This window comes from Chiloscyllium plagiosum, unplaced genomic scaffold (assembly GCF_037043375.1).
Source record: "Chiloscyllium plagiosum isolate Xiang-an unplaced genomic scaffold, Cpla_swu_hap1 HiC_scaffold_4, whole genome shotgun sequence".
NCBI lineage: Eukaryota > Metazoa > Chordata > Chondrichthyes > Orectolobiformes > Hemiscylliidae > Chiloscyllium > Chiloscyllium plagiosum.
The window spans coordinates 72605949-72624959 of NW_028270142.1; the positions used below are offsets into that span (position 1 = coordinate 72605949).

At 45.5% G+C, this 19011-nt stretch overlaps 1 protein-coding gene across 7 annotated transcripts in view; it reads right to left on the minus strand.

Annotated features, from left to right (window-relative positions):
* LOC122549114 (uncharacterized) overlaps nucleotides 1-19011 on the minus strand; it is a 226083-nt gene that overhangs the window by 149049 nt on the left and 58023 nt on the right. For all 7 annotated transcript variants that reach the window (XM_087986363.1, XM_087986362.1, XM_043688409.2 and 4 more), the window contains one exon: nucleotides 4260-4360. In XM_087986363.1, coding sequence (XP_087842489.1) covers nucleotides 4260-4360 — 101 coding nt within the window. The remainder of the gene's footprint in view (nucleotides 1-4259; nucleotides 4361-19011) is intronic.

The window sequence follows — 19011 nt, forward strand, 5'->3', positions numbered from 1 at the left end:
TGGTGTGGACTGGTTAGGCCAAATGGCCTGTTTCACACTGTATTGAATCTAATCTAATTAAAAGATATTTTAAAGTGGTGGCCTCGCCCCTAACTGTTCCTTATTTTAAAGGTAGGTGCACAGTGCTATGTTCCAGATACAATGTGACTGGTCAAAATACTTGACATTAAGCAAAACATAATTTATTTAAACACCAAGGGATTTCAAGAGTAGGGAGTACATTTTTAAAATGAGAGGAGAGAGACTTAAAAAGAAACTGAGGGGCAAATTTTTAACATGTGTGGAATGAACTTTCTGAGAAAGTGGTGGTTGCTGGTACAATTACACTGTTTAAAAGACATTTGGATAGATCTATGAATAGGAAAGGTTTGGAAGGTTATAGGCCAGGAGCAGGCAGATGGATCTAGTTTAGTTTGGGATTATGTTCGGCATGGACTGGTTAGACCAAAGGACCTGTTTCTGTGCTATATGACTCTATGACTACAGTTAAAAATATAAACAAAAGAAAGAGGAATTTAGAATAACTTCACTACTAGAAAACCTAAGTGAATGATAAATATATACCTGTTACTAATTAACTGTTCTAATTTAGTGTCATCCCATGAACATCAATTATTGCTAGATTATTAATTCAGAAACTCAGCTAATGTTCTGGGGACTGGGATTCGAATCCCACCATGCAGATGGTGGAATTTGAATTCAATAAAAACAAAATCTGGAATTAGGAATCTACTTATCACCATGGAATTGTTGTCGGTTGTCAGAAAAACCCGTCTAGTTCACTAATGTCCTTCAAGGAAGGAAATCTGCCATCCTCACCTGGTCTGGCCTACATATGATTCTAGACCCAGAGCACTTGGTTGACACTCAATCGCTCTCTGAAATGGCCATTCAGTCATACCAACCACTACAAAGTCACAAAGAAATGAAACCAGACAGATTATCTGGCATCAACTTCGGCACCGGATAACACAACAGCAGAAACAGCCCTGTCGACCCTGCCAAGTACTCCTCACTTAATATCTGGGGGCTAGTGCCAAACGTGGGAGAGCTGTCTCACAGATTAGGCAAGCAACAGCCTGGCACAGTCATACTCATGGAGTCATATCCTACAACAATTTTCCAGACAACATCAACACCATCCTCAGCTAAGTCTTGTCTCATTGGCCGGACACACCTAGCGAGGTGGTGGCACAGTGGTCTATGGTCAAGAGGGAGTTTCTCTGGGAGTCCTCAACATTGATTCCAGACTCCATGAACAGTCTCGTAGCTTCAGGCTAAACATGGGGAAGGAAACCTCCTGCTGATTACCAAGTACCCTCAGCTCCCTCAGCTGATGAATGAGTACTTCTCCATATTGAATAACACTTGGAGGAAGCATTGAGGATGGCAAGGGCACAAAATGTACCTTGGTGGGGGAATTTTGAAGTCCACCAATAAAAGTGGTTCAGCAGCAGTACACAGATTAAGCTGCTCTGGTCCTAAAGGACATAGCTGCTAGACTGGGTCGACAGCAGGTGGTGAGTGAATCAACAAGAAAGAAAAACATACTTGACTTCATCATTACCAATCTGCCAGCATCACTCCATGACAGTATCACTAAGAGTGGCCACAGCACAAAATTCTGCCTTCACACTGAAAATCATATGTTGTGTGACACTATCACTGTGCTAAATGGGACAGGGTTCGGTCAGATCTAAAACTCAAGACTGGGGTACCATTAGGTGTTGTGGGCTATCAACGTCAGCAGAATTGGACTCCAGCACAATCGGTAGCCTCATGGCTCAGCATATGCCCCACTCAACTGCTACCATCAAGCCAGGGAAGATCCGGATACAATGGAGAGTGCAGGAGAGCATGCCAGCTGCTGCAACAGGCATACCTGAAGATGGGGTGAGGTGTCAACCTGGTGATGCCACCAAACAGGACTATGTGCATGCCAAACAGTATAAGCAGCAAGTGATAGACAGAGGTAAGCAATCCCATAACCAACAGATCAGATGCAGTCCTGCCACATCCAGTCACCAATGGCAGTGGAGGATTAAACAACTCACTGGTGGAGGAGGCTCCACAAATACCCCTATCCTCAATGATGGAAGAGCCCAGCATATCAGTGCAAAAGATAAGGCTGAACCTTGTGCAACTATCTTCAGCCAGAAGTCCCAAGTGGCTGATCCATCTTGGCCTCCTCTAGCATTACAGATACTAGTCTTCAGCCAATTCAATTCACTCATGTGATATCAAGAAATGGTTGGAGACACTGGATATTGCAAAACCTACAGGCCCTGATAACATTCTGGCAATAATGTTCAGAACTTGCCGCTCCAGAACTTGCCGCTCCGCTAGCCAAGCTGTTCCAGTACAGTTACAACACTGGTATCCACACAACAATTTGCAAAATTGCCCACTTATGTTCTGTACATAAAAAAACAGGACAAATCCAACCCAGCCAATTACCGCCCCATCAGTCTACTGTCTATTATCAGTAAACGGATCTTGATCAGATGGGCCAATAGGTTAAGGTGTGGCAGAAGGAATATAATTTAGATAAATGTGAGGTGCTGCATTTTGGGAAAGCAAATCTTAGCAGGACTTATACACTTAATGATAAGTCCTAGGAAGTGTTGCTGAACAAAGAGACCTTGGAGTGGAGGTTCATAGCTCCTTGAAAGTAGAGTTGCACATAGATAGGACAGTGAAGAAGGCGTTTGGTATGCTTTTCTGTATTGGTCAGAGTATGGAATACAAGAGTTGGGAGGTTATGTTGCGGCTGTACAGGGCACTTTTGGAATATTGTGTGCAATTCTGGTCTCCTTCCTATCAGAAAGATGTTGTGAAACTTGGAAGGGTTCAGAAAATATTTACAAAGATGTTGCCAGGGTTGAAGGATTTGAGCTATAGGGAGAGGTTGAATAGGTTGGGGCTGTTTTCCTTGGAATGTTGGAGGCTGAGGGATGAACTTATAGAGGCTTATCAAATCATGAGGGGCATGGATAGGGTAAAGAGACAAGGCCTTTTCCTTTGGGTGGGGGAGTCCAAAAGTAGAAGGCATAGGTTTAGGGTGAGAGTGGAAAGATATAAAAGAGACCTAAGGGACAACATTTTCATGCAGCGGATGGTGTGCATGTGGAATGGGCTTGCCAGAGGAAGTGGTGGAGGCTAGTACAATTGCAATTTAAAAGGCATCTGGATGGGAATTTGAATAGGAAGACTTTGGAGGGATGTGGGCCAGGTACTAGCAGGTGGGACTAGATTAGGGTGGAATATCTCTATGACTCCAACTGATGAAAGATTTAATCAACAGTGCTATCAAGCAGCACCTGCTCAGCAATAACATGGTCAGTGATGCCCAGTTGTGTTCTGTCAGGGCCACTCAACTCCAGAACTCATTACAGCCTTGGTCCAAACATGGACAAAACAGCTAAGTTCGAGAGGTTAGGTGAGAGTGACAGCCCTTGACATCATTTGTACGCAAGTCAGAAGACAATACATTACAATATAAAATACCCATTCATAAGCAGGAGCAAAATTCACATGTCTGATCTTTAAAAACTGATTTCAATATACCCTTACATGGGACTACATTAGTAAGTATGAATATTTCTAAGTTGGTAGCTCGTAAATCAGGGACTACCTAAAGACAGATAGATGTCAGCTGAGATTTAATGCAGAAAAATGAGATGAATCAAAAAATAAACAAGATAATAAAATTTCAAAGGAGCTCAGGAGTAGAGTATTTATGGTTCAAGCACTCAAGTGTTTAAAACTAGAATGAAAAAAATTGATCAGTTTAAAAGAAGATAAAGAAGACTCCAGAACACTGATTAGCTCAGTTAGAACAATGTGTCCAGGTCTGGATCACATGGAGGATGCAGGAAAGATTTGTCAGCAAATGATGATGTCAGCAAGAAAATGACCTAGTTTTGAAGAAAAGCCTACAGTTTGGATAACCAATCATAGGAAAGTGATTTGGGATTTTGAAAAAATTAACAAAGTTAAAATAGCTGTTTAACAATTAGAATGTAACAAGGACACCAATATCAGTAATCGGCCAACTTACCAAAGATGATGCCATGACCTTATTGTGATAAACTGCATTCTACATTACCAGTAAATGAAAATGGCAAAAGACAGGAAACGATCACAGAAAGAAAAATTCATTCTGTAAAGCACAACTAACAAGGTTGTGCTATCTTTGTTTCACTTAAGCATGATTATCTCACATCATTGTTTACTTCACATAATACTCTAATGATTACCTTCCTGTTGTCGACTCCCTCCAGAGATTATCCAGCCCAGCAGGTTTATTCCGGATCATTTTCTTACTGAAGCCAAGTCCAGCTCTGTCATATACACATGCCTGCAGAATAAGACAAAGTACATGAAATATCCCAACACAGAGAAGGATAAAATAATCAAGTGTTTGATAAATGAGGTCAAGTACAGGGACAATCTAAGTGAGACTTGGTTAAGAAACAAGTGTGAGTTAATGTTGTTTGCCTGATCTCAGGGTTCAGGACATCTGCTTAGGGCTAGAAGGTGGTGGTTTTTTTTTTGGTGGAGGAAGGGGAATCCAGCTATCATGATCCATACAGGCTTCAATAACAGAGGCAAAAGAAGGGTGATTCCGCATAGCCCGTATGAGGAGCAAGGTGGCATATTAACCTGAAAGGTCATAAACTCTGCATTATTACCTCAAACATGTGCAATTTAGCATAGGCCAAGTCAGATTAGGAAGATGAATGTGTGGTTCAGAGACTGATACGGGAAGAGTGTGTCTGCTTCAGGAGCAGTGACTCCACTACTGGGGAAATTGGGATCTGTATTGAACTGATATAGTCATAGAGTCACACAGCATGGAAACAAACCATCTGAATAGTATTGCAGTGGACGTACTTTCCAACTGCATAACCAAGGAAGTGGAGAAGATTTGAAGCTAAATAATGGGGTCTAGAAATTAAATTTGAGAAGATTTAGCAATTCAAAGAGTAGAGTCAAGGTCAAAGAGAAAAGTATTAATACAAGAACTGAAAAACAGAACATGACAGGAAAGGCTACAGAGCATGAATTCAAGAGAGTCAACCAACAGAATAACATTTGCTAAAATAGTAAAACGAAAAGACTAAGAGCTCTGTATCTTCATGCACACAACATTCAAAACAAAACAGATGAATTAAAAGTGTAAATAAAAATGAATAAACATGGTAGCTGTCACAAAGACAATGTAAGATGACATGGATTTGGGATCTGAACCCACAAGGGTACAGGACATTTACAAATGACAGAACACTAGGACAAAGTTGGGTGATGATATGGTAATATTAGCATAATTGAGAGAGAGATGATCCAAGATCAAGAAATCGGGGTGTGGAAACTGTTTGGGTAAGGATGAGAAATGATAAAGACATGAAATAATTTCTAAAAGTAAACACATGGTCACAGTAACCACACAGCAGGGTGGAGAATAAATGGATATCGATTGGAAAATTCAGATATACAAAGACAGCATTGATGAGGAGTTCGGTGTTTTCTTTAGTTTTAGAAGAGCATGCTCCAGAGCATTTTGGAGAATAGACTTTGATTTACATTGTGCAAAGTGATAGGGCTAATGAATGATCCTATAGTGAAGGCATCCCAAACATTAAAAGAGAGATTTGAGAATACACAGAACAGATGCAGTGTGAAGAAGAAGAAAAATTCCAAAGGACAGATCCACCACCCGTATTAATAAAGAAAAGGCTTATGATTGCGCAAATACAGTTGGCAAATAGAGTTTAGAAGATTAAACAGATTATAAAAGAGTGACCAAAAGAAAAAGGAAAAATTAGAGTATAAGAGAAAGCAAGCCAGAAATATTAAAATAGGTTGTCAGAATTTTTTATAAATTTTTTTTTAAAAACATTAACAAATACTGGGTCTTTCTGGAATTCATCCTAAGATATTAAAATAAGTGACGATCGAGACAGCTGATACATTGGTTGTAAATTTTCCAAAGTTCCATTGATTTTGTGACAATCTGGTTAATTTGAAAGATAGCAAATGTAACTTGCACAAGGGTTTTGCCACAGAGGTTTCGGAATATTTCCTTCTGGAGGGCAGTTAGTAAATAGCTTGTGAGTGCTCCCTGGGTGCTTTATAAAAAAAAATTAAGGACAGCAAGGTAATTCAGTGGTTAGCATAGCTCCCTCACAGTTCAGGGACATAGTCTTCTGAGAGTGGAATAGAACCTGTCTGTGCAAGGTTTGCACATTCCCAGTGTCTGCATGCGTGCCTACTGGATGGTCTGATTTCTTCCCAAACCCAAAAATCTGCAGGTTGGGTGGATGGGCCATGAGAAATTGACCAAGGTATCCAGGGATATGCAGGCCATGTGGATTAGCCATGAATTAGCAGGGTGACAGACATAGAATCTGGGTGGGTTGCTCTTCGGAGCAGAGATGTAGACTCAATGGGATGAATGGCCTGCTTTCACACTGTAGGCATTCTATGATTCTATGAAAAGACTCATGAGTGAGTGGGGTCAGGGCTCACATAGACACTGGAAGTTTTATTTTCAGTTAGTGAGAACTGCTGGCTACTGAAAACTGCTGGAGTGAAGTTTTAAATGAGGTGCTTGCTCTTAAAAATAAAAAGGGGCAGATTGTTTCATTCTGCTGGATTAGAGAGAGACTGCGTATGAGAACCATAACTGTTTTGCTGAATTGCATTTTTGCCAAAGTGTTTGTGGGATGCTGTCTGTAATGGAACAGTCGATGATTAGTAGTTAAATAATACATTATTTTATTAAGTATTTCAATAGAGTTAATGTGAAGTTTTTTTGTATTTTAACTGTGTTGAAAGAATAAGGTGCGTTTTGATTAAAGTCTAGTGGTGAATCAGTTGAATGGCATCTGGATTTCACCACCTTATTCTTGCCTTTAAATAAATATAAACGTTAGGGCATGGTTATACCTTAGAATACTTTGGGGGGTGGGCAGAGCAGGGGGAGCTGTTGGTTGGTGGTGGTGATGATCTGTTTTACTTCAAAATACTGCTGTGACACAAGGATGGGTGCTTGGACCCATCAACTGTTTCCCATTTACAAAAGTCACACGAATGAAGGAATGCCAAGTTTGCCAAGTTTGCCAATTATACAAAAATCGTTTGGTTAATTGTAAAGAGGACATTCTACAAAGCGATATATGGAGGTTAAGTGAGCGAGCAAAGATCTAGGAAATGAAATATCCTTTATTAATAACAGCTTTTTTTAAAATATGGTTTTAATGAGGCTCCCAATAACTGTTAGGTAAGTTGTTGATGCAAGGAAAGGTCTTGTAACAATCAGTATCGATAAGGGACTCAGTATTTGACAGACTAATGGAACTAAAGGACAAAAAGTCTCCAAAGACCTGATGGCCTGCATCCAAGAATTTTGAAGGAAGTATTCAACTTTGCAAGTTCTCACAACCTGGCTCTGTGAAATTTAAATAGCGTGCAAGCTAGCCTCTTAACATTAACTCATTGTTGTGCTGCACTCATTCTGTTCAAAATCCCTTGGCACATTTCTTTGATAAGTGATGCTAAGCATATACGATATTAAAATAATCAGTCTAGATAAAGCATAGAGTCATACAGCATAGAAACAGACCCTTTTGTCCAACCAGTCCATGCCAAACATAATCTTAAACTAAACTAGTCCCATATCCTGCTCCTAGCCCATATCCCTCCAAAGCTTTCCTATTCGTGCACTTGGCCAAATATCTTTTAAATGTTGCCATTGTATCCACATCCACATTTCCTCAGGAAGTTCATTCCATACGAGAACCACACTCTGTGTAAAACAAAAAATTCCCCACGTCTTTTTAAAATTCTTTCTTCTCACCTTAAAAACCAGCCCACTAATCTTGAAATGCCACGTCCTAGGGAAAAGACAACTACCATTAAGTCTATCTACACTCCTCATGATTTTATAAACTTGTATCAGGTCACTTTTTAACCTCCTACACTCCAGTGAAAAATGTTCCAGCCTATTCAGTCTTTCCTGATAACTCAAACCTTCCATACACGGCAACATCCTAGTAAATCCCTTCTGAGCCCGCTTCTGTTTAATAATATCCTCGCAAAAACCGGACAACCAGAATTGGGCACAGTATTCGAGAAGGGGTCTCACTAATGTCCTGGACAACCTCAACATGACTTCCCAACTCCTATACTCAAAGGACTAAGCAATGAAGGTAAGTGTGCTAAATGCCTTTTTAACCACCCTGTCTATATGTGAAGCAAACTTCAAAGAATTATATACCTGAACCCCAAGGTCCTTTTGTTCTCAGACACTACCGTTAATTGTTTGTTGTACCAAAATGTAATACCTCATATTTATCCAGATTGAACTCCATCTGCCATATGAAGTTTGTGTGAAGATTTGTAACTCAGGTTGCGAATGAGGTTGTTGACTTGCTTGTTGAGCTGGTAAGTTTGTTGACACACGTTTCATCACCATACTAGGTAGCATCATCAGTGCACCTCCAGTGAAGAGGTAGTTCTGTCCCAACTACTACTTGTGTGTCCTGGTTTGCTGAGGTGGGGGGCATCATTTCAAGTTTTGTTTCTTAGTGGTTGGTATTTGGGATCCAACTCTACATGCCTGTTAATGGAGTTCTGGGTTGAGAGCCAGGCCTCCAGGAATTCCTGTGCAGGTCTTTATTTGGCTTGTCCTAGGACAGATGAGTTATCCAAGGCAAACTGGTTTCCTTCTTTGTCTGCATGTATGGACACAGGCGATAGTGGCTCATGAATCTTGGTGGCTAGTTGGTGTTTGTGTACCCTAATGGCTAATTTTCTTCCGGTTTGCCCTCGGTTATGTTTGTGGCAGTCTTATAACGTTGGTTCTGTTAGCTGTGGGTATGGGATTCTTTATCCGCATCGGTAGTTTAATGTGTAGTTATCAGTTTGTCGGCTTAATATCTAGGGGTTGGAGTAGTCTGGCAGTCATGTCTGATATGTCCTTGATGTGTGGCAGGGTGACCAGTCTGGACATGTTGTGTTTTTCTATTGTGGTCTATTGTGTAGGTACCGGCGGACTGTGCTTTTTGGGTGGCCGTTGTTTTTGAATACACTGTATAGGTGTTCTTCTCCAGCTTTGCGCAGCTCTGGGGTGCTGCACTGTGTTGCAGTTCGCTTGAACAAAGTTCTGATGCAGCTCCATTTGTGGGTATCGGGGTGGATGCTGTTGTAGTTGAGTACTTGATCTTTGCCTCTCAACCCACTTCGTCTTCAATGACCAGGTAACGGAACACCCATGAATGACTTGGAGGATTTAGATTAGACTTTATTGTCATATGTAGCAAGTACAAAACTATGGGAGTACAATGAAAAATTTTCAATGTCACCATGCATAGCACCATCTTAGGTACAAGTGCAAAACTTAAGAATGAGGTAGAAAAAAAAGAACAAAGTTAAAAGTTAAACATTAAAGTCACTCTTAGTATAGCCTGGGAAGAAAATAAATAAAGTTAAAAGTTAAACACTGCAGTTCTATCACACATCACCCTTAGTTTGATCAAGTCACCCTTTACTTGTCTAGGCACAAGCGAATTTCAAACATAGTTTGTCGAGTCTTTCCTTATTACATGACATACTCATTCCAGGTATTTGGTAAACCTTTTCTGAAGTCCTTCCAATACATTTGCATTCTCCCTTAAATGCTGTGCTCGGTACTCCAGCTGTAGTTTCACCAGCGACCGATATAAATGAAGCATGACCGCTCTACTTTTGTATTTAATTCCCCTTGTGATAAATGGTAACCATCTCTTTGCTTAACTCATTACTTGCTTTCCTTGTCAACTGATCTTAATACAATGTTAAAAATCAGATGTGGGACCACCTGATAAAGGAGCAGCGCTCTGAAAGCTAGTGCTTCCAATTAAACCTGTTGGACTATAACCTGGTGTTATGTGATTTTTAACTTTGTACACCCAGTTCACACTGGCATCTCCAAATCATGACTACCATCGATCTTTGTACATGCACAAAGAGATCCTTCTACATCTAGTGGGCGGCACGGTGGCACAGTGGTTAGCACTGCTGCCTCACAGCGCCTGAGACCCGGGTTCAATTCCCGCCTCAGGCGACTGACTGTGTGGAGTTTGCACGTTCTCCCCGTGTCTGCGTGGGTTTCCTCCGGTTGCTCCGGTTTCCTCCCACAGTCCAAAGATGTGCAGGTCAGGTGAATTGGCCATGCTAAATTGCCTGTAGTGTTAGGTAAGGGGTAAATGTAGGGGTATGGGTGGGTTGCGCTTCGGCGGGTCGGTATGGACTTGTTGGGCCGAAGGGCCTGTTTCCACGCTGTAATGTAATCTAAAAAATCTAATCTAAGAACTCTGCAATTTCTCACCATTCAGATACGGTTTCTTCTAAAATGGACAATTTCACGTTTTCATACTTGCTTAAAGAAGCTATTTGCTAGGTAATGTTTTTCTCTCTGGTTGTGGGTGCCTATAATGAGTTTTGTCACTTTTTTTTCCAAATAAAAATGATCTAGAGGAAAATTTGTTTATAAACTACATTGGCTGGTGAATGGTGGGATCTACAACAGCAGGAAGGGAAATGTGAGGGGGGAAGCAGGTAAACCGAACAGAAATAGTAAGTTGAAGAGACAGGTCAAGCTGGAAAGCAACAGGGAACAAAGAATCCCTGTTGGATTAAATTGCTTCTATTCAATGCAAGAGGGTTAACAGATAAGGCCAATAAACAGGACCCCCACATTCCTGATGAAGAGCTTATGCTCGAAACGTCGACTCTCCTGTGCCTCGGATACTGCCTGACCAGCTGTGCTTTTCCAGCATGAAACGCTTCGACTCTGATCTCCAGCATCTCCAGTCCTCACTTTCTCCTAGATAAATCTCCTTGTCCTGAACAGAAATATCCAACGACACTGCAAGAGGCTAGAGAAGAAATCGCGGAGGCTCTGGCTAATATTTTTGCATCATCGTTAATCATGGGTGAAGTCCTGGAGGATTGGAAAGTAGCAAATGTTATTCAAGAAGAACTTCCAAATAAAACCTAGGAACTGTAGACCAGTGAGCCTAATATCTGTGGGAGGTAAGTTGCTTCATAAGATTCTGAGAAAAAACATATTCATGTTCAAAGTCTGTGAGAAGATTTGTAGCTCGGGTGCTCGTTGTTGTGGTTCTGTTCGCCAAGCTGGGAATTTGTGTTGCAGATGTTTCGTCCCCTGTCTGGAACTGACAACCGGAAGCGGCAGATTCAAACCACTACAAATGCCGGAGGAAAGATTACAGGAGCGCTTCACAGGAGGCTCCCAAACACTGAGGGTGTCACCTAGACAGGGGATGAAATGTCTGCAACACAAATTCCCAGCTCGGCGAACAGAACCACAACAACATATACATGTATTTGGAAAGACAGTGTATGCTGAGGTGTAGTCAGCATGGCTTATGTATGGGAGGAGAAAGTGAGGTCTGCAGATGCTGGAGATCAGAGCTGAAAATGTGTTGCTGCAAAAGCGCAGCAGGTCAGGCAGCATCCAGGGAACAGGAGAATTGACGTTTCGGGCATAAGCCCTTCTTCAGGAAGGGAGATGTATGGGAGATCATGCCTCACAAGTATTTTAGAGATCTTTGAAGAAGTGACCAGGAAGGTTGATGAGGGTAGGGCAGCAGACGTAATCTATATGGATTTCACTAAGGCCTTTCATAAGTTCCACATGGGAGACCGCTCGAGAAGACTAGATCGCATAGAATCCAGGGCGAGGTGGCAAACTGGATACATAATTGGCTTGATGGTAGGAAGCAGAGGTGAATAGTGGAAGAGTCCTTGTCAGACTAGCGGTGTACATCAGGGGTTGGCGCTGGGCCCACTGCTATTTGTTATCTATATCAATGATTTAGATGAAAATGTACAAGATAGGGAGAGGCTGAACAGGCTGGGGCTGTTTTCCCTGGAGCGTCGGAGGCTGAGGGGTAACCTTATAGAGGTTTACAAAATGATGAGGGGCATGGATGGGGTAAGTAGGCAAAGTCTTTTCTCTGGGGTGGGGGAGTCCAGAACTAGAGGGCATAGGTTTAAGGTGAGAGAGGAAAGGTATAAAAGAGACCTAAGGGGCAACTTTTTCATGCAGAGGGTGGTACGTGTATGGAATGAGCTGCCAGAAGAAGTGGTGGAGGCTGGTACAATTGCAACATTTAAGAGGCATTTGGATGGGTATGAGAATAGGAAGGGTTTGGAGGGATATGGACTGGGTGCTGGCAGGTGGGACTAGATTGGGTTGGGATATCTGGTCGGCATGGACAGGTTGGACCGTCTCTATGACATCTCCATGACATGATTAGTAAGTTTACAAATGACACTAAAATAGTCGGTATTGTGGACAGTGTGGAAGGTTATCATAAATTGCAGCAGGACCTTAGTCAACTGGGGAAGTGGGCAGGGAAATGGCAAATAGAGTTTAATGATGATAAATGTGAGGCCTTGCATTCTGGAAAGTCAAATCAAGGTAGGAGTTTCAGGGTGAATGGTCGGGGCATTTGGAGTGTAGAGGAACCTTGCAGTTCAGGTGCATGGCTCACTGAAAGTGGAGTCACAGGTAGAAAGGGCAGTGAAGAAAGCTTTTGGCACACTGGTCTCCATCAGTCAGAGCATTTAGTATAGAAGTTGGGAAGTTACGTTGCAATTGTAAAGGATGTTGGTGAGGCTGCACTTGGAATAGTGTGTTCAGTTTTGAGTGTTATCAAACTGGAAAGAGCACAGAAGAAATTTGCAAGGATGTTGCCTGGACGCAATGGTCTGAATTATAGGGAAGAGGTTGGACATGCTAGGAAGATTAGATCAACTTTCTATCAGATCTACTTGGACAAACTATTTTCTTTACAGCGTAGCAGACTGCAGGGGGAATCTTATAGAAGTGTATAAGATCATGAGAGGCAGGGATAAGGTGAATGCACTCAGTCTTTTTCCCCAAGGTTGGGGAATTGAGAACTCGAGGGCATCAGTTTAAGCTTAGAGGGGAAAGATTGAAAGAGAACTGCTGTGGAAAAACGTTGCCCCTGAGGGTGATTTGCATATGGAATGAGCTGCCAGCGGAGGTTGTTGAGGTGAGTGGCATTAACAAAATTTACAGTCATAGAAATGTACAGCATGGAAACAGATCCTTCATTCCAACTCGTCCATGTTGACCAGATATTCTAATCTAATCTACAGAATATACAAAATTACTGCATAGAACATTACAGTGCACTACAGGCCCTTCGGTCCTTGATGTTGCACCGACCTGTGGAACCATACTGAAGCCAATCTATCCAACACTATTCCATTTTCATCCGCATGCTTATCAGCCTTTTGGCTAAGATCAAGTGTCTGTTCTTATCAGGACAGGGGTCAAGTTGCGAGTCATCAGAGCTAGTGGAGATCATCGCTAGATCGTGATTGGACGTTGGAGGATCGTTTGGTTGTGCTGACCTCCTATTGGTGGATCTTCATGCTGGCTTCGGCCTAACGCCAATTCAGGGACCAGCCAACCTCAGAGCTATGGCCTCAACAGTTGCCTGCAGCCCTGGGCAGGGGGTTCGAAACACCGTTCGGGTGTCTGTCAAGAAGGTGGAAGAGCGTACACCAGTCGATCGGACGGTGTTCATCAAGAAGGTGTTGTTCGAGTGCTGTGGATTCACCGCAGCAGACGTGTACTGCCTGCAGGATTTCCCTGGGGCAGGCTACTTCGACATCACCTTCAGGACCATGAAGCAATGTGAGCAGCTCCTGAAGGTCTTCAAGGAAAAGGAAGGGGAGCCGCTGTTCTCCATCTTGTCGGCGGTCCCGTTGTGTGTGCTTCCTGCACAGAGGAGTCGGGTTGTCACAATCCACATGTACAACCCCTACGTGCCACCAACTGATGTCCTGACGTTCCTGGGAAGATATGTGCAGGTCGAGGGACAAAGCACCGATGTGGTTGACCCTTTCGGGATCTGGACCAGCAAACGACAGGTCAAGGTAACCCTGAGGGTGGATGCCAGCGGGAATATCCTCCACCCACCCTCCAGCTTTGCTATCGGAGGGAGCAGAGGGTACCTGACTTATGCAGGGCAGCCGAAAGTGTGCCGCACCTGTGGGAGGTCAGGCCACATGGCGGCGGACTGCAAGGTCACAATCTGTCGGAATTGCAAGAAGGAGGGCCAAAGAGTGCAAGGAGGAAAAGAAATGCAATCTGTGCGGGGAGGCAGGCCACATGTACAAGGCCTGCCCAAGACGAGGAGCCGCCACCTACGCGCAGATGGCCGGAGGCGGGCCACAAAAGGACGGCAAGGCACCGCAAACCGGCAAAGGAACGGTGTCTGGGGGCACACAAGAGGAAGGACAGGCTGGAGCAGAGCAGATGACAGCTACCGGAGAGGGACAGCTGCCGAGCGAAGCTCCGACAGGACAGGCGGAGGAGGAGGAGGTGGAGAAGGGAAAGAAGGAGGCAGAGGAATGGACCATGGTGCAAAACAGGAAGAGGAAAACCCACCCGGCCACCAAGACCTCCCAGAAAAAGGAGAAAAGGCAGCTGCAGGTGGAAGACACGGACAGCTCTTCGGAGGGGGAGGACGGACGTAAGGAGGGTCGTCACCAAAAGAAGAGGCAGAGCGCTGCGAGGAGAAAGGAGAGCAGCAACTGCCAACCAAGGGACGAACTTCCTGAGACAATGGGAAACTACCACCCCCCCATCAGGTGAAAGCCAGGAGGGCCCCACCGCCACACAGCTCCAGGTCACTGGGAGCAGCGACCCTCTGACAGCCCCACTGTCAGATATAGAAACAGACAGCGTGGACCCTGGTCGTGGCCCGATGACACCAAAGCGGCCGGGTGAGGAGCTGGACAGCTACCTCAGCCTTGCGAGGGTCCAGCAATTTGTGTTCTGCATGGGGATGCAGACAGCTACCCCAGAGGGGCAGGACCAGCGACAATCGGACATGGATAACCTTACAACTTGTTAACAAAATGGGGTTTAAAATTGCAACTATTAATGTGCGCAGCATAAAATCTGCTGGGCGATGTGTTTCAACACTGGTCTTTCTGACCAACGTAAAGCCGATGTGCTGTTTCTGCAGGAGTGTGGGATACCGCACCTCAGCAGTTACAGGAGATGGTCGAGCTTGTGGGCCCATGGGCCGTCAGTGTGGTTGGGGGGTAACGATAACCGCTCCTCGGGCCTAGGTATTCTGTTACGGGGAGGCAACTTCACCATCTCCGAGGTTAAGGTGGTGGTGGGCGGGCGCCTCCTCGTAGCTGATGTTACATACAGAAACGCTCCCGAGAGACTAATCAACGTGTACGCCCCAGCGGGTAAGAGTGAACGGTTGGCCGTCCTGCAACAGCTTCTACTGTTGCTGGCTACGTCCAGGCCGGTCATTCTGCCGGAGACTTCAACTGTATCATTGATGCAGATGGACGATCCGGCGGGGGAGACAGTAAACTGGACGCCATGTCCAGAGCCCTGATGGACTCGGTCAAAGACGTCAAGCTGCACAACGACTTCAGCACCCCTGCAGACGGAGCGCAGCATAGATATACATGGTCACGGGCAGACGGATCTATCTGCTCAAGGATAGATTACCTGTTTGTGTCCCGAATGCTCTCGGTCAGATCCACCGACGTCAAGCTGGTGTTCTCTGACCACTGCCTCCTGCTGGCCGACTGTCACCTACAGGACGAGCAGCGGGCTGGTAAGGGAATGTGGAAACTGAACACCAAGCTGTTGACCCCGGGAAACATCGAGGAGCTCAAGAGGGATTACGCAGGTTGGAGAACCGTGAAGCCCCTCTTTGAGTCTCCAGCTGACTGGTGGGAAACAGTAAAAGGAAACATCAAGAGGTTCTTCATCCTCAAAGGTGTTCAGGAGGCGAGAGAGAGGTGGGGAAAACTGTCCCAGCTTCAGGAAAGTATGCAGAACCTGTTCCTGCTGCAGACGTTGGGGGTCGATGTCACGGAGGACCTCAAGGAGGTGAAGGGGCAGCAAGCCTCGCTCTTTGCCTCGGAGGCCTCCAAGATAATCTTCCGGTCCAGAGTCCACTCCATGGAGCAGGACGAGACGTGCTCACGTTTCTTCTTCCAGAAGGTGCACAAAGAGAGCTTCGTGCTCAGCAGCCTGAAGGAGGAAGATGGCTCGGTAACGTCATCTCAGGCTGACATCATAAGGATCAGCAAATCCTTCTATGCCAGTCTGTATGACTCGAAGCCAACCGATAGCGCGGCCTCCAAGTCGTTCCTGTCCTCTATCACGGAGGTCCTAGACGACGGAACACGAGAGAGGCTGGACCAGCCACTAACTCTGGATGAGCTGACCAAGGCCCTCGAATCCTTCGAAAAGAATAAAACTCCCGGAAGCGACGGCTTACCGGTCGAGATCTATTCCGCTCTTTGGGACTTGATTGGCCAGGACCTGCTGGAGGTGTATGTCAGTATGCTTCGGGCAGGTACCATGAGTGAATCCATGAGGAAAGGCATTATCACCCTCATCTACAAGCAGAAGGGGGAGAGGGAGGAAATTAGAAATTGGAGACCGATCTCACTGTTAAACACAGACTACAAAATCTTGTCAAAGGTCATCGCCAACCGGGTCAGGTCTGCTCTGGGATCGGTGATTCACCCTGACCAAACCTGTGCTGTACCGGGCAGGAAGATCGCTGACAGTCTCGCACTCCTCAGAGATACGATTGCCTATGTGCAGGACAGGGGGGTGGACACCTGCCTCATCAGCCTGGACCAGGAGAAAGCCTTTGACAGGATATCGCATACATATATGAGGGATGTCCTCTCCAAAATGGGCTTCGGGGAGGGAATCGCTAATTGGATCAGACTGCTCTACACCAACATTGTCAGTGCAGTCTCAATCAATGGGTGGGAATCGGATAGCTTCCCAGTCAGATCTGGAGTCAGGCAGGGCTGCCCTCTCTCTCCTGCCTTGTTTGTGTGCTGCATAGAGCCATTTGCCGAGTCCATCAGGAAGGATGCGAGCCCGAGAGGGGTGACTATTCCTGGCAGCGGGGGTCTGCAGGTTAAGGCCTCCCTGTACATGGATGACGTCGCTGTTTTCTGCTCGGATCCGCTGTCCGTGCACAGACTCATGTGCATCTGTGACCAGTTCGAACAGGCCTCGGGGGCCAAGGTAAACCGAGGCAAGAGCGAAGCCATGCTCTTCGGGAACTGGGCCGACCAATCCTTTATCCCCTTCACCGTCAGGACTGACCACCTGAAGGTGCTGGGTATTTGGTTTGGGGGGGCTGGGGCGTGTGCCAAGACCTGGGAGGAGCGGATCAGGAAGGTGAGACAGAAACTGGGCAGATGGGAGCAACGGTCGCTCTCCATCGCGGGTAAAAACCTGGTCATCAGGTGTGAGGTACTCTCAGTATTGTTATACGTGGCACAGGTCTGGCCTATCCCCAGTACCTGTGCCACCGCAGTCACCCGGGCCATCTTCCACTTCGTGTGGAGATCAAAGATGGACCGGGTCCGAAGAGACGTAATGTACAAAAACCGGTGCAATGGGGGAAAAAACACACCCAATGCTACCCTCACCCTGATGGCCACCTTTGTGTGTGGCTGCATCAAGCTGTGCATGGATCCCCGGTACGCAAACACCAAGTGTCACTACGTACTGAGGTTCTACCTGTCCCCGGTATTGCGAACGATGGGCCTGGCCTCGCTGCAGCGGAACACTCCGGGTAGTTGGACCATTCCGTACCACCTGTCCTTCGTGGAGAAATTTATGAAGAAAAACACCTTTGACCACAAGTCCATCAGGAAGTGGTCAGCACGTAGTGTCCTTGAGACCCTTCGGGAAAAGGAGAGGGCGGATCCTGTCGAGCGGTTCCCTGAGCAGACTGTCAAAGCCATTTGGCAGAATGCCTCATCGCCAGAACTTTCCAACAAGCACCAAGACATGGCTTGGCTGGTGGTGAGAAGGGCTCTGCCTGTGAGATCCTTTATGCACGCTGCCCTCGAAGTGACTGCGGGGGGGACGAGACTGTCACACACCTCCTTCTGGAATGTGCCTATGCAGAGGAAGTCTGGAGAGGAATGCAGTGGTGTTTGTCGAGGTTCGTCCCGAGCAGCGCTGTGACGCGGGACTCCGTGCTCTACGGCCTGTTCCCCGGGACGCACACCGAGACGAACATCAACTGCGCCTGGAGGATCATCAACTCGGTGAAGGACGCTCTCTGGGTGGTCCGAAATCTGTTGATCTTCCAGCTGAAGGAGTTGACCCCGACTGAGTGTTGCAGACTGGCACATTCCAAGGTCCAGGACTACGTGTTGAGGGACGCGCTGAAGCTTGGGGCAGCTGCCGCCAAGGCGCGGTGGGGAAAGACCACCGTCTAACATCTTCCTGCCTAAGAAGAACAGGGGGCCCACGCAGTCATTTGGGCTCCGCTGGCACCTCAGCTCAATGTAAAAATCGCACCAATCTGTGAATAGGAATGATTACCCTGTTTCGATTCGCAAAGAAATGGAATGTTTACAGAAGGATGGCATGTCCAATTGTATAGATCAAATATTTATGAAGTATAGTTTTGAGATAAAAAAATAATTTTCATCCGTATGCTTATCTAATGACCATTTAAATGCCTTTAAAGTTGGCAAGTCTACTTCTGATGCAGGCAGTACGTTCCACGCCCCTACTACTCTGAGTAAGGAAACTACCTCTGACATCTGTCCTATATCTATCACCCCTCAATTTAAAGCTATGTCCCCTCGTGTGAGCCATCAACATCTGAGGAAAAAGGCTCTCACTGTCCACCTTACCTAATCCTCTGATTATCTTATATGTCTCAATTAAGTCACTTCTCAAACTTCTCTTTAACGAAAATAGCCTTAAAGACTCTCAGCCTTTCCTCGTAAGACCTTCCCTCCATACCAGGCAACATCCTAGTAAATCTCCTCTGAAACTTTTCCAAAGCTTCCACATCCTTCCTATAATGCAGTGACCAGAACTGTACGCAATACTCCAAGTGCAGCCGCACCAGAGTTTTATACAGCTGCAGC